This window comes from Anolis carolinensis, unplaced genomic scaffold (genome assembly GCF_035594765.1).
Source record: "Anolis carolinensis isolate JA03-04 unplaced genomic scaffold, rAnoCar3.1.pri scaffold_11, whole genome shotgun sequence".
Taxonomy (NCBI): Eukaryota; Metazoa; Chordata; class Lepidosauria; order Squamata; family Dactyloidae; genus Anolis; species Anolis carolinensis.
The window spans coordinates 13492433-13509053 of NW_026943822.1; the positions used below are offsets into that span (position 1 = coordinate 13492433).

The following is a 16621-nucleotide window of genomic DNA, read 5'->3' on the forward strand; positions in this document are numbered from 1 at the left end:
CCTCAAGATTGAACTTCAAAGACTCTGGCAGAAACCAGTGCAGGTGGTCCCGGTGGTGATGGGCACACTGGGTGCTGTGCCAAAAGATCTCAGCCGGCATTTGGAAACAATAGACATTGACAGAATCACCATCTGCCAACTGCAAAAGGCCACCCTACTGGGATCTGCACACATCATCAGAAAATACATCACACAGTCCTAGACACTTGGGAAGTGTTCGACTTGTGGTTTTGCGAAACGAAATCCAGCATATCTATCTTGTTTGCTGTGCCATACAACGTCGTTGTGTTGATAATAATAATACAGGGAAATAATACAAGTAATAATAAACAGAGTAAAATAATAAATGCAATAATAATAATAAGATCAGAGTGAAATAATAAATGTATTAATAATAATAATAAAAATAGAGTAAAATAAATATAATAGTAGCAACAATAACAGTGAAAAATAATAAATGTAATAATACCAATAATATTAGAGAAAAATAATAAATGTACCATATATTCTCGAGTATAAACCGAGGGGGGCTTTTTCAATCTTTAAAAAAAGGGCTGAAAAACTAGGCTTATACTCGAGTATATACAATATATACACTAATCTGTCATACTGACTTCTTAGCTTATGAAATGCCCCAGCTTTTTTCTCCTCATTCCACTTTCTCCTTTGCTCCTGGTTTACTTTATTGCTGCAATAAAGTGTTTAATCCCTGGTTTAAAGGAACGGATAGAAGGTGGGTTGCTGTGAGTTTTCCAAGCTGCATGGCCATGTTCCAAAAGCATTGTCTCCTGACATTTCACCCACATCTTTGGCAGGCATCCTCAGAGGTGTGAGAATACTTTCCACAGATGTGGGCAAAATGTCAGGAGAGAATGCTTCCGGAACATGGCCATGCAGCCCAGAAAATTCACAGCAACTCAGTGATTCCATCCATGAAAGCCTTCAACAACAGATAGGTGATAAGGGAGAACTTTTCCAGAGCTCTCCCAACCTTGTAATTTTTTAAAATTTGTATTCTTTGACTTCCTTTTTTGTTAATACAGGTTATCCAAAATGTTTGCAACCAGAAGTGTTTGGGGATTATACATTTTTTTTTGTATTTTGGAATATCTGTATTTGCATATACAGTAGAGTCTCACTTATCCAAGCCTCGCTTATCCAAGCTTCTGGATTATCCAAGCCATTTTTGTAGTCAATGTTTTCAATATATTGTGATATTTTGGTGCTAAATTTGTAAATACAGTAATTACAACATAACATTACTGCGTGCTGAACTACTTTTTCTATCAAATTTGTTGTATAACATGATGTATTGGTGCTTAATTTGTAAAATCATAACCTAATTTGATGTTTAATAGGCTTTTCCTTAATCCCTCCTTATTATCAAAGATATTCGCTTATCCAAGGTTCTGCTGGCCCGTTTATGTTGGATAAGTGAGACTCTACTGTACGTATGCTGGTGCATGGCGGGTTAAACCGCTGAGCTGCTGAACTTGCAGACCAAAAACTTGGTAGTTCGAATCTGGGGAGCAGGTTGGGCTCCCATTGTTAGCCCCAGCTTCTGCCAGCCTAGCAGTATGAAAACATGCAAATGTGAGTAGATCAATAGATACTGCTCTGGCGGGAAGGTAGCGGCGCTCCATGCAATCATGACCTTGGAGGTGTCTACGGACAACGCCGGCTCTTTGGATTAGAAATGGAGATGTGCACTGACCCCCAGAGTCAGACACTTCTAGACTTAATGTCAGGGGGAAACCTTTACCTTTCACAATGAGATGTCTTAGAGATGGGGCCAAGTCTAAACATGACATTCGTCTAGGTTTCGTATATGTCGCATAAAGGGAATTTCATACAAAATGTGCATGAAACAAAGTTTATATAGACAGAGCAGACAAAAAATAAGGATGTCATTATCTTAGCCATGCATCTCAACCATTTGGAATATTTTGGACTTCAGAATTCAGATCCATGTTGCTCAAGCTTGCATTGCAAAAACTGTAAAACTTGTTGGGGACATCATTACTCCTGCTCTGAAAATCCTCCTTAAACTTCCCTACAATTCCCGCTCCAGTATCCCATTGAATGCATCACTGTCTGGGTTATAGAGAGCTCGATTTAGGAAAAACTGGCCACTTCTCAGTCCTCTGAAGGTCAAATCTCCATTGTGCAAGGCATGCAGCTCTGGAATCATTAGTAACCGACCCTGTTATAGATCTTCTGTAATTTTCCTTTCTGCAAAGGAATGGGTCTTCGAAGCCATATTGTACCCTTTTTTATTTCATTTTTATGTTTTCCTTCTCTTTAAGGGAAAACCACCCAGTCAGCAACATTTGGGCTGGAGTCCTTTAATCCTCCTTGAACATTACTGCACTGCTGTTTTCATACATTCCCTGTCTGGAATTATAGGTTTTTTGTTGTTGTTTCCCCCCCCCCCCCCCCATTAAAATGAGAGAAAAGATAAGGAGCATTTCACCTGTTTTTAAAGACACCACACGTATGTGTTGTGCAAAGTTAATGGAGGAGTATGAGAAGACTATTGTAAAAACTGGAATAATGAATGTAGATACAGTAGAGTCTCACTTATCCAACACTCGCTTATCCAACGTTCTGGATTATCCAACGCATTTTTGTAGTCAATGTTTTCCATACATCGTGATATTTTGGTGCTAAATTCGTAAATACAGTAATTTCTACGTAGCATTACTGCATATTGAACTACTTTTTCTGTCAAATTTCTTCTATAACATGATGTTTTGGTGCTTAATTTGTAAAATCATAACCTAATTTGATGTTTAATAGGCTTTTCCTGAATCCCTCCTTATTATCCAACATATTTGCTTATCCAACATTCTGCCAGCCCGTTTATGTTGGATACGTGAGACTCTACTGTATACTGATTTAGGAGAAAAAGCAGTGAGAACTAAGGCTTCACAGATGAGGCTTAATCTAAATCAAGAGGAATTACAAAAACCTTGTTATTTTATACCTTGAAGTTGTTTCTTGGAGTCCTTGTGGACAACAAGTGAAACATGAGCCAACAATGTGATGTGGCAGCTAAAAAAGCCAATAGGATTTTGGTCTGCATCAATATGAGTCTAGTGTCTAGATCCAGGGAAGTTGTGCTACTCCTTTATTCTGCCTTGGTCAGACCAGACCTGGAATCACACTGTGTCCAATTCTGGGCACTGCAATTGAAGGGAGATGTTGTCAAGCTGGAATGTGTCCAGAGGAGGGCGACTAAAATGATCAAGGGTCTGGAGAACAAGCTCTACGAGGAGCGGCTTAAAGAGCTAGTCATGTTTAGCCTGTAGAAGAGAAGGTTAAGAGGAGACATGATGATGGCCATGTATAAATATGTGAGGGGGGGGGGTCATAGAGAGGAGAAACAAGCTTGTTTTCTGCTGCCCTGGAAACTACAACGCAATGGAACAATGGCTTCAAGCTACAGGAAAAGAGATTCCACCTGAAAATTAGGAAGAACTTCCTCACTGTGAGAAGGGCTGTTCAGCAGTGGAACTCTCTGCCTTGGAGTGTGGTGGAGGCTCCTTCTTTGGAGGCTTTTCAGCAGAGGCTGGATAGCCATCTGTCGGGGGTTCTTTGAATGCAATTTTCCTGCTTCTTAGCAGGGGGTTGGACTGGATGGCCCACGAGGTCTCTTCCAACTCTAGGATTCTATGATTCTACTAGCTGTGCCCGGCCACGCGTTGCTGTGGCAAAGTATGGTGGTATGGGAAATAAAGTCTAGAGGAATTGGTGGTAGTTAAGGTCAAGGGTAAAGGTTTTCCCTGACACTAAGTCCATTATAAATGGGTTATATAGCTGTGTGGAAGGGCCTTGAGTCTACACTGCCATATAATCCAGTTCAAATCAGATAATCTGTATTTTATAGGCAGTGTGGAAGAGACCTAAGTGAGGCCTAACTCTGCCTGTCTCCTGGGCTGAGTGGGTTGCTAGGATACCAAGTGGGCGGAGCTTAGCTTTCTAATTGGCAGCAATTGGATAAAAACCAATTATTCCTCTCCCTCTAATTAGGACTTTATTTTTCTTTTCTTTTTGTTGTATGAACGTTGAGGCATGGATGAGGAGTTGTGCTGCCAAGTTTAGTGTTTCTGGGATGTGTAGTTTTGTTGTTTTGTCCTAGGCCGAAATTTCATTACCCTTTTATATATATAGATGAACGCATTTATTTTCTTTTCTGGAGGGAAGTAAAATCCTTGCACTACTTTGCTTCTTGGCAGGGGGTTGGACTGGATGGCCCATGAGGTCTCTTCCAACTCTACTATTCTATGATTCTATGATTCCTTGCTCTTTATGAAAACCACCGAAAGATGTTGCAACTCCAGAGTTTGGCATTGCTATTGCAATTTAAGGCTGCAATTTGCAACCAAACTTAAGCAGGATTTAAAGGATATAATAACAGAATGCAAGTACAGTAGAGTCTCACTTATCCAACATAAACGGGCCGGCAGAAGCTTGGATAAGCGAATATCTAGGATAATAAGGAGGGATTAAGGAAAAGCCTATTAAACATCAAATTAGGTTATGATTTTACAAATTAAGCGCCAAAACATCATATTATACAAGAAATTTGACAGAAAAAGTAGTTCAATGCAAACGAATGTTATGTTGTAATTACTGTATTTACGAATTTAGCACCAAAATATCATGATACCGTAGAGTCTCACTTATCCAAGCCTCGCTTATCCAAGCCTCTGGATTATCCAAGCCATTTTTGTAGTCAATGTTTTCAATATATTGTGATATTTTGGTGCTAAATTCTGCCGGTCCATTTAGCTTGGATAAGTGAGACTCTACTGTATGTTGAAAACATTGACTACAAAAATGGCTTGGATAATCCAGAAGCTTGGATAAGTGAGACTCTACTGTAAATCTTAAGAGTCAGAGCACAGATTGAACAAGGAAAATGAATCACAGCATAGCAAATCGACCAAGAAAAACAATTACACCAAGAGAAGAAATGATAATAACAATAGCAACAAAAATAGCAACCAGAGTGAGAAAAAGTGGATTTGAAACATAACAACAAACTTTATTTATATCCTGCACCATTTCCCAGTGGGGAGCTGAATTTAGAAATGTCAACAAAAACCAGGGGAGTGGATACAAACAAACGTATCTCCACATTGAGGAAAAATTAAAAATGCAATTAGAAAACACAAGGGAAAATATGTTTACATTTTCAAGCATTGTTGAACCAAACTGGCAAAGCCAACAGAAATTCTTGTCTTTTCAGCTTTCTCCTACGATTTCAGTTCTCCTTATGCCACTTCTTCCCATCTGGATACCTTCCTCTGCATTTCCTAACTCTGATGTGCTTTTGTGGGAAATATTATACAACATAATGCCTTTATCACCGTGTTTCTTCCCATTAATGCCTCGAATTTAATAGATCACGGTGTCTCATGGCTTGAACATAGAGGGACCCTTAACCCTTTATTTTGGAGCTCCTTTTGCCACCCTTGCTTCATCTTATTGCTCAAATTAGTATTACTTAAAGTCCTGGACTTTGGATTACCATATATACTTGAGTATAAGACGACCCAAATATAAGCCGAGACACCTAATTTTACCACAAAAAAAAACTGGGAAAACATTGACTCCAGCATAAGCCGAGGGTGGTAAATTTCAGAAATAAAAATAGATACCAATAAAATTACATTAATTGAGGCATCAGTAGGTTAAATGTTTTTTTTAAAATATATTTTTTATTGAAGTTTTACCTTATAAGATAGAGTAAATTAACATCGAAAGAGTGAGAACATTTGATTGTATAGAAAGTAGGAAAACTGAGATTTAAAAAGGATCAAAAAGGGAGAGAGAGAGAGAGAGAGAGAGAAAAACACCAAAAACCAAAAACAAAGCTAAAATGTCCATCTATATATATAAATGAGTGATGGCATCATGGCAACCAACAAAACAACAAAACTACAGGCCCCCCAACCTCGAAATTTGACAACACAATCCATCATCCATGCCTCTAGGTTGATACAACAAAAAGAAAAGAAAAATAAAGTCCTAATTAGAGGTAAAGGAATAATTGTATTTATCCAATTGCTGCCAGTTAGAGGACTAATCTCTGCCCACTTGGTCTCCTAGCAACCAACTCAGCCCAGGGGACAGGCAGATTTAGGCCTCTCTTAGGCCTCTTCCACAGATTATCTAATTTGCACTGGATTATATGGCAGTGTAGACTCAAGGCCCTTCCACACAGCTATATAACCCATTTATAATGGACTTAATGTCAGGGGAAAACCTTTACCCTTTACCTTAACTACCACCAATTCCTCAATAGTTTATTTCCCATACCACCAGACTTCACCACAGCAACGCGTGGCCTAGCACAGCTAGTATTTATATAAAAAAGAAGAAAAAATCTGAACAAATGGCGATATAAAAATGCAAAAGTACTTGACAAAGAAACACACCAAAAAGCAAAAGCAAAAAGCATTAGCACTGGCATTAAACACTTTGAATAATATTGCTAGGTTAGAGATTTTATTCGAAGTGTTTTAATGCCAGTGCTAATGCTTTTTGGTTAAATCTTTTTGAATATTTACATAAAGCTCAAATTTAAGATAAGACTGTCCAACTCTGATCAAATCATTATTCTTATCTTCTTTGATGTAAATATGCTTATTTATCCTTTTAAGAATAATAGAGTAAAATAATACATGTAATAATAATAATATCAGTGTGAAATAATACATGTATTAATAATAATAATAATAATAATAATAATAATAATAATAAAAACTAGAGTAAAATAAATGTAATAGTAGCAACAATAATAGAGAAAAATAATGTAATAATACCAATAATAATAGAGAAAAATAATAAATGTACAGTAGAGTCTCACTTATCCAACATAAACTGGCCGGCAGAATGTTGGATAAGCGAATATGTTGGATAATAAGGAGAGATTAAGGAGAAGCCTATTAAACATCAAATTAGGTTATGATTTTACAAATGAAGCACCAAAACTTCATGTTAGACAACAAATTTGGCAGAAAAAGTAGTTCAATACGCAGTAATGCTATGTAGTAATTACTGTATTTATCAATTTAGTACCAAAATATCACAATATATTGAAAACATTGACTACAAAAATGCGTTGGATAATCCAGACTGTTGGATAAGCGAGTGTATAAGCTGACCCAAATAGAAGCCAACCAGGACCCTCACCCGAGTATAAGTCGAGGGTTTTTTTTTTCAGTCTTAAAAAGAGGGCTGAAAAACTAGGCTTATACTCAAGTATATACAGTAACTCATAGGATTATGCTTTGAATTGCGTTCATACTTTAGAGCTGCTCCACTCAAAGTGGGAATCCTTGGACCAGTGCTGGTTCCAGAGCCATTGCTTGTTAAAGGTTTCCAGAAAAGTAAGAAATTATTGTTCCCAATGGGCACCAATTCAGCATATTGGAAAATGGTAATAGTTAGTCCCACTTTAACATACGGTCTAAACATGGCTGGAAATAACTCCAACTGTACTCAGTGGTGCTTAATTCAGAGTAAACATGTACAAGACGGTGCTGTTAATGACTTTAGTATGATATGGCCATCCAACCAACACAAGATTCCATAGACTGAATGGGAAACTCTGTATTAACTTCTTAAATAACATTTGGCATTATGTGCACCATAATCTGGCCCTTACCTGTGTAATTCCAGTACTTTTGTCACATCAAAGACAACTCTTACTTTGGAATAATTAACACTGAACACAGTAAGGCTGCTGGACATATAAAGAGGCATATGATGCAAACCACAAAGCTCAGTAGTTTTAAACATACATTCTTACACATAAATAGCTTCAATAAACTAGACAAGGTAAAAGTGTTCCTAAACTGTACACTCCATCGTAAATATTGCTAGAAAAACAGAAAATATATTTGGGTTGTTGCCACAAATACATATTATTTTCTATGATGTTGTGGACGGTGTTATGATTGGATTACTGTGAGTTTTCCAGGCTGTATGACCATGTTCCAGAAGCATTCTCTTCTAACATTTCGCCCACATATATGGCATCCTCAGAAGTTGTGAGGTCTGTTGGAAACTAGGCAAGTGGGGTTTATATATTTGTGGAATAATGTCCAGGTTGGGAGAAAGAACTCTTGTCTGTTGTAGGGAAGTGTGAATGTTGAACTTGGACACCTTGATTAGCATTGAATAGCCTTGCAGCTTCAAAGCCTGGCTGCTTCCTGCCTGGGGAAATCTTTTGTTGGGAGGTATTAGCTGTTTGGAACAAAATCAGGCCACCAGTATTAAAAAAAAATCTAAAATCAGGACAATAAATAAAGAAGAACACTCAGAAAAAAGAGGAATTGTTTCTCCCACCCTCAACATTCCACAGATACGCAACACTCCGAGAACAGGGGAATTCCGGACATGAAACTATCAGAGCCAGCTAACACCTCCAACAAAGGATTCCCCTAAGTAGGATGCAGCTAGACTTTGCAGCTGCAAGGCTATTCAATGCTAATCAAGGTGGCCAATTGCAGCATTCAGACTTACCTCAAACAGACAAGAGTTCTTTCTCCCACCCTGGATATTATTCCACAGATATATAAACCCCACTTGCCTAGTTTCCAACAGACCTCACAGCCTCTGAGGATGCCTGCCATAGATGTGGGTGAAACGTCAGGAGACAATGCTTCTGGAACATGGCCATACAGCCTGGAAAACTCACAGCAACCCAGTTGATTTCGACCGTGAAAGCCTTCGACAACACATGTATTATGATTTCATTTAGTTTTTGAAGAAATCTGTGAGGAGTGGGGAAACCGTGAATACTGTACCTTCCTGAATTACAGCATTTCAATAACCAATTTGCGACTGATATTACTGCAATATACACAGGGAACCATATTTTAGCATCCAAAGTATCAATAAGACTGGCACTATCTGCCCAACATTGTTTTCTTTCTTTTTGCACAAATCCACTGCTGCAATAATGAGTTGAGAATATAATAAAAGCGAATAGTTATCAGATTCATGAGAGACCCCCGCCTTATGATGGATCAAGAGCTCTAATGCCAGGCCTTAAACTCTTCTCTCCCACCTTCTTTTTCACAGGTTAGAGACAAATCCTTTGGCCCATGACTAATGCAAACTTTCAATCACACCATCAGTCTCCTCTGTATCAAAATAAGCCTGTGACATTTCGGCACATTTGCTTTTGCACGCAGACATGCTCACTGCACACACATTTGGGAAAGGATGCAGCTTCTAGGAAAATTCAGCTGCAGCCTAAAATCTTCGGTAAAACTAAACAGAAACTAAGCAAAGCCAGTACAGTCAATGAAATGATTTCATTCTCCATTGAATATCCATTTCTACCCGAACTCTGATGTGCCTTCTTTTCCGAACAAAATATTCCTCATGCAGTTTTTAATGTTTCCCCCCTTCACAGCTATTTCGAATGCTCAAATGATACAGGTGAGGAGACCAGCAGGTTATGAAGCATGTCTTCTTTTCTCTCTCTAAGAAACAATCGGAAAATACAGAGTTACCAACCTATCAGAACTTGTTCAGTCCAGGAGCATCAAGGCAGCAAGCCCTCCCCTGCGATGCGTAGAAGCGATGCACAATCTCTGAGCATCTTGCAGAGCGGTGAAATTCCTCTGGCTGCTTCCCGGACCCCAGAGGACCAATGAGAGGTTCCCTTCTGCTCTGACACCGGTCCAGGTCTAGAAATTGCCTTCCTCTCGCTCTCTCTGCTGCCACAAAGCAGCCAGGCTTCCCCCAGTTGCTGCTAACTAATCGCAGGGAACCACGTCTGCTGCAATATGGGGATCGCTTACTGCATTGCTTTCCCAGTGGCATCTGAGAGCCCCTGGTTGTTCCAAGCGACACCTGCTTATGTCCCTGCTTTTCTGTCCGACACACTTCGCCTCCCGACAACCGCTTTCACGCCTGTTTCTGGCTGCAGTCACTTGTTTCCCCTAGTCATAGGTTTTGTGGCCTGATAAGCAAATATCCAAGAAACCGAGAGGCACAACTCCGAGGATTTAGACAAGAGGGGGTGAGAATGTGTTTGTTTTGCACCAGCTCATTGGCACCACTCCTGAACCATCTGAAAGGCACTTTTCCTGTTTTCAAGGCTCTGTATCTCCCCTCCTGCAACTAGAATCAGAAGAGACCCCCAAGGGCCATCCAGTCGCACCCCATTCTGCCAGGCAGGAACACACAGTCAAAGCACCCCTGACAGATAATAATCTATATATATAAAAGAGTGATGGCATCACGGCGACCCACAAAACAACAAAACCTCTAAATTTGACAACACAACCCATCATCCACGGCTCTAGGTTGATACAACAAAAAGAAAAGAAAAAGAAAGTCCTAATTAGAGAGAGAGGAATAATTGCTTTTATCCAATTGCTGCCAGTTAGAAGGCTAAGCTCCTCCAACTTGGTCTCCTAGCAACCCAATAAAAATAATAAAAAACACTAAAAATAATTAAAATTAATTAATACAATAAAATACTATAACAGAAAATAACTAAAAATAATACAAGAAAATAATAAAATATAATAAAAAGATAACTTACAATAAAATTTATTAAAAAAATACAAATAACGTCAAATAAAAATTACACAATTTTTAACCAATACCACCACCACTTTGCCACAGCAACGCGTGGCCGGGCACAGCTAGTAATAATAATAAAAACTTTATTTTTATACCCCGCCCCATCTCCCCGGGGGGACTCGGAGCGGCTTACATGGGGCCATGCCCGACAACAATACGGCAGCAGCAATAAAACAAATATAGAGAATAAAACAAATGTTGCATCAATAAAACATCAACATCAGTAAACAGTCATAAAAGTCGGCATACAGCATAAAATGATTAAAAACGGGAAGGCTAAAAACACAGATCTGGGCCAGAGTGCAAAAAACTTCAACATGGGAGAGGTAGTTTCACAGTTAAAACAGTCAATAAAGTGCAAAATAATCATGGCCAGGCATCCTATTGTTAGATGGGCAGATAGATCAGCCCTACAATAATTAACCCTCGAAGGCTATTTGGAAGAGCCATGTTTTTAGGCTCTTCCGGAAGGAGAGGAGGGTAGGGGCCTGCCTGATCTCCCTAGGGAGCGAGTTCCAGAGGCGGGGGGCCACGACGGAGAAGGCCCTCTCTCTCGTCCCCACCAACCGCGACTGCGAAGGTGGTGGGAGCGAGAGGAGGGCCTCCCCCAATGAGCGAAGAGAACGTGCGGGTTCATAGGGGGAGATGCGGTTTCTAAGGTAGGTGGGTCCCAAACCGTTTAGGGCTTTGTAGGTGATAACCAGCCAGTGGAACTCCCTTAAACAGAGGCGGATAATAATAATACAGTAGAATCTCACTTATCCAACATTAGCTTGGCCAACTTTCTGGATTATTCAACACAGTCTGCCTCCCGCCCAGAACCACAGCTTCCTCTAGGCAGCAAGGACTGAATGTTTTACGGATTTAATTTTCGACAATGTTGTTACTGTAAGTTCAAGTTCTATTTATAGGAGCTTCAGTGGCAAAGTGTGTTAAAGCGCTGAGCTGCTGAACTTGCAGACCAAAAGGTCCCAGGTTCAAATCCCAGGAGCGGCGTGAGCGGCCGCTGTTAGCTCCAGCTCCTGCCAGCCTAGCAGTTCGAAAACATGCCAATGTGAGTAGATCAATAGGTACTGCTCCGGCGGGAAGATAACGGCGCTCCATGCAGTCCCGAATGTTGGCTAAGCTAATGTTGGATAAGTGAGATTCTAAAAGGTAAAGGTAAAGGTTTCCACTGACGTTAAGTCCAGTCATGTCATGTACTACTCAGGCGGGAAGGTAATGGCGCTGCATGCAGTCATGCCAGCCACATGACCTTGGAGGTGTCTATGGACAACGGCGGCTCTTCGGCTTAGAAATGGAGATGAGCAACAACCCCCAGAGTTGGACACATGCAAATGTGAGTAGATCAATAGGTACCGCTTCGGCGGGAAGGTAACGACACTCCATGCAGTCATGCCTGCCACATGACCTTGGAGGTGTCTATGGACAACGGCTTAGAAATGGAGGGAAACCATTGCTTTTACCTTTTAGAATCTCACTTATCCAACATTAGCTTAGCCAACGTTCTGGATTATTCAACGCAGACTGCCTCCCGCCCGGATCCACAGCTCTTTCTCTAGGCGGCAAGGACTGAATGTTTTACTGATTTAATTTTCGACAGTGTTGTTACTGTAAGTTCATTTTATGCAATTCTATCTCTATTTATAGTCAATTTGTTAGTAGTCAATGTTTTTGTAGTCAATGTTTTCAATACATTGCGATGTTTGGGTGCTAAATTCGTAAATACAGTAATTAATACATAGTGTTACCATGTATTGAACTGGTTTTTCTGTCGATTTGTTCTAAAGGTAAAAAGGTAAAGGTAAAGGTTTCCCCTTGACGTTAAGTCCAGTCGTGTCCGACTCTGGGGGTTGGTGCTCATCTCCATTTCTAAGCCGAAGAGCCGGCGTTGTCCGTAGACACCTCCAAGGTCATGTGGCCGGCATGATGGCATGGAGTACCCTTATCTGCTCACTGGAGCAGTACCTATTGATCTACTCACATTTGCATGTCTTCAAACTGCTAGGTTGGCAGAGGGTGAAGCTTACAGCGGGAGCTCAGCCCGCTCTACGGATTCGAACCGCCAACCTTTCGGTCAGCAAGTTCAGCAGCTCAGCAGTTTAATCCGCTGCACCACCAGGGGATCCATTCAGTGTAGGATGGATCTACACTGCCCTTTATCCCAGGGTCTGATCCCACAGATGTATAAACCTCACTTGCCTAGTTTCCAACAGATCTTACAACCTTTAGGATGCCTGCCATAGGTGTGGGTGGAACATCAGGAAAGAATGCTTCTGGAACATGGCCATACAGCCTGGAAAACTAATAGCAACCCACAGTTCCTTCTTTGGGTAGTTGTGAATTTTCCGGGCTGTCTGGCCATGTTCCAGAAGCATTCTCTCTTGACATTTCACCCACATCTATGGCAGGCATCCTCAGAGGTTGAGGGATCTATGGAAACTAAGTACAGTAGAGTCTCACTTATCCAACACTCACTTATCCAACGTTCTGGATTATCCAACACATGTTTGTAGTCAATGTTTTCAATGCATTGTGATATTTTGGTGCTAAATTCGTAAATACAGTAATTACTACATAGCATTACTACATATTGAACTACTTTTTCTGTCAAATTTGTTGTATAACATGATGTTTTGGTGCTTAATTTGTAAAATCATAACCTAATTTGATGTTTAATAGGCTTTTTCTTAATCCCTCCTTATTATCCAACATATTCGCTTATCCAGGGTTCTGCTGGCCCGTTTACGTTGGATAAGCGAGACTCTACTGTAACTGAGGTTTATATATCTGTGGAATAATGTCCAGGGTGGAAGAAAGAACTCTTATCTGCTTGAGGCAAGTATGAATGTTGCAATTGGCTAGCTTGATTAGCATGGAATGGTCTTGCAGCTTCAAAGTCTGGCTGCTTCCTGCCTTGTTGGGAAGTGTTAGCTGGCCCTGATTGTTTCCTGTCTGGAATTCCCATTCTCAGTGTTGCAAATGAAATGTTGCAAATTCCCGATGTGGCCACTGGGGGCGCCAAAGGACCATCTATTGGAGCCGTGGGCAAAAGGTTGTACTGCGGCTTTAAGAATAAGATGGTCAAGGGAGTGTGATTCTCAGGGCGGCAAAGGGACCAACTATTAGGGCGCAGAGACACCTACAGAAGTTCTAATCACGAAATAAATACCTTTCATTTCATTGCTTTTTAAGACAATCCCATTCAAGAGTTGTGTCATTTCTGATTTAAAGTGTGGCTCAGGCTCCATCCAAAGGCATAGAGGCAAGCAGGGCATATCCCACCAATCAGAAGACGGGGGAGCCGCGCGCGGGCCAATGGGAGGCTCGCTGGGGGGGCGGGACCTTTTTCCCCCAGGTGCTGCTCGGCGCATGCGCAGTCCGGCTGAGGAGGGGGCGCGGAGGAGAAGCGGGGTTGGAAATGAAAGGGGAGGGAGCCGGGTTCGGGGAGGGCTCCTTGGGCCAGGCGTCTTGGGCAACATGAGGAGAACCAGGGCGCTCCCCTTCGTGTAGCCGAGGAGGCCGCTCTCCATCCTTATCTGCCCCAAAGGCCTCCTTCGCTTTGGCTACCCTTCATCCGGGTCCTCCGCTGGCAAGGCTCCGAATTGGGCCCGAGGCAAGATGGCCGCGCCGGCGGCTGTGAACCCCTCCGGTGAGTAGAGGAGGGTTGCCATGGAGACGGGTTCTTCCTGGTTTGGCCTGACCAGAGCAGAAGACAGCAGGGCTATTATGCCTCTCGATTTAGACTCCTATTGATGTAGCCCAGAATCGCATTGGTTTTTTTAGATGCTGCATCACATTCTTGGCTCGTGTTCAGCTTCTGCTCTACTAAGAAACATTGTAGCTTGTCATGGAGGGGACCCCAGGGGCCACCAAGCCCAACCCCCTTCTGTCATGCAGGAAAACACAAAGCACTCCCGACAGATGGCCACCCAGCCTTCTTGAACTGTGGTGCCCAGAACAGGTCACAGGGCTCTTTCTAGTGTGGCCTGACCGGACCAGAAGAGAGCAGGGCTATTATGCCTCTCGATTTAGACTCCTATTGATGCAGCCTAGAATCGCATTGGCTTTTTAAGATGCTGCATCACACTTTTGGCTCATGTGCAGCTTCTGCTCTACTAAGACACATTCTAGCTTGTCAGTGGTGTCTCCTTCTCTGGTGGCCCCTCGGCTGTGGAACTCCCTCCCTAGTGATATTAGATCAACTCTCTCTCTCCTGGCCTTCAGGAGAGTAAAAACCTGGCTTTTGAAAAATAGTGCAGTACAATAAGTTGACTTGGAAATCGTGCAGTTGACTATGGAACGGCCTTAGACCTTGTTTTTGGATAAGGTACCTTAACATTAGACTATATTGTAATTATGTTTTTATGTATGTCTTTAATTTTAATTTAATTTTACTTCAAGTTTATGTTTTTACGTCCCAGGCACTGTCTGTAAGCCGCCTTGAGTCCCCCTTGGGGTAGAGAAAGGCGGGATATAAATATGGTAAATAAATAGAGTTGGAGGGAACCACAAAGGCCATCCAGCCCAACACAATCAAAGCACCCCCGGCAGATGGCCACCCAGCCTCTACTTTAATGCCCTTCTTGAACTGGGTTGCTCAGAACTGAACACAGCATTATTCTTGGTGAGGCCTGACCAAAGCAGAAGACAGTGGGGCTATTACGGGCATGGGAAAACTTTGGCCCTCCAAGTATTTTGCACATCCCTTTATGAGCCAATTAGAGCATTATGATTGTCTGAGGAGGTCCTGCTTTTGGTCTCACCGCCCTTGCAGGCATGATTTGTGAGGATGAGAGACCGAGCCTTCTCGGTGGTGGCCCCTCAGCTGTAGAACTCCCTCCCGTGCTAGATCAGATCAGCCCCCTCCCTCCTGATGTTTAGGAAATTACTTAAAATGTGGCTTTTCAAGCAAGTATTTGTAGAGTGAGATGAAGCAGTCAAGATAACTTTGGGATTGGTGCAGTGTCGAATGTTCTATGTTTTATGTTTGTTTGTGTCCGATGTTTTATAGTTTACTGGTCTTAGTCTATTGTTATATGCAATTTTAGTAATGTGATGCATTTTGTATTTTGTGAGGCATTGAATTTGTGAACTGCTTTGAGTCACTATCTTGCAGATTTTTAAACATTCCCTTATCCAAACTCTTGTAGAAGTCTTCAAGGCTGATTTCTCTGTGTTTATTTCACTGAAATTCAATAGCCTCTAGTTCTAAATGCACAGAGAGTTCCTGTGGATCCATAGAGAAAGGATCTTCAATTAACTTAAATGTAATGTCATGTCCTTTTGGACAGATATAGTCTTTTGGGGTATATCAGCTACTCTTTCGCTGCACAGTCATATGGAATAAATGTATATTCTCAAACACACTTTTTTATTGGGACATAATCCAAAAACTGCAATCAGCAAATACTTCTATGGTAGAATTTTTATTCTACCCCAGTTCAAATTTTATTGTGTTGTCTATTGAAGACTTGCTATTACAACCTGGTTCAGAAAATGCGTTTCTCCAGCTTCCGTTACCATCCTCCCAATGTCAGTGTTGAAGAGGGGGGGTGGCCAGTCATAAAATATTATAAAGAGGGAGCTTCTTTGTCAGAGGTTTTGTTAATTGAGGTTTGCTGGTATGGTAGTGTTTCACAGGAAAAGTAAAGCTCTTTTAGTGCAAACAACTAAGGATATTGCAGATATTATTGCATCCTGATGAAACAGGTTTTCCTGTGTTTCATTCTTCGTTCTTTGATCTGTTGTCCAGGTCTCATATTGTACCTTGCTTGTTCCTTTTGTGTGTTCTCATTTCCTCTGGCTTCTCCGATCCTTCTTGTCCTTTGCTAAAATGCCTTATTTCTTCCATCTCCTTGCTCTTCCCCCATTCATTTCCCTTTTCTTTCTCTCTCTCCCCCTTCCTTTATTCCTTGATCAAAGCTCTCCTTTTTCATTTTTTTTCCAGCTATACTGTGTAGTTCCAGAATTTCTAAAAGCAATTGCAGAGGATTAAACAGCA

General features: G+C 41.3%; 2 protein-coding genes across 3 annotated transcripts in view; one reads left to right on the plus strand and one right to left on the minus strand.

Moving 5' to 3' along the window:
* ctxnd1 (cortexin domain containing 1) overlaps positions 1-10469 on the minus strand; it is a 29727-nt gene extending 19258 nt beyond the window's left edge. Inside the window, exon 1 of the mRNA XM_062963426.1 lies at positions 9541-10469. The gene's annotated coding sequence lies outside the window, so the exon portion shown is untranslated. The remainder of the gene's footprint in view (positions 1-9540) is intronic.
* A 3525-nt stretch (positions 10470-13994) lies between these two features.
* arnt2 (aryl hydrocarbon receptor nuclear translocator 2) overlaps positions 13995-16621 on the plus strand; it is a 56320-nt gene continuing 53693 nt past the window's right edge. Inside the window, exon 1 of one of the 2 annotated variants that reach the window (XM_062963425.1) lies at positions 13995-14269. In XM_062963425.1, the coding sequence (XP_062819495.1) occupies positions 14239-14269 (31 nt within the window). In that variant the 5' untranslated portion in view covers positions 13995-14238. The remainder of the gene's footprint in view (positions 14270-16621) is intronic. The other variant, XM_003225902.4, reaches the window with a different exon arrangement.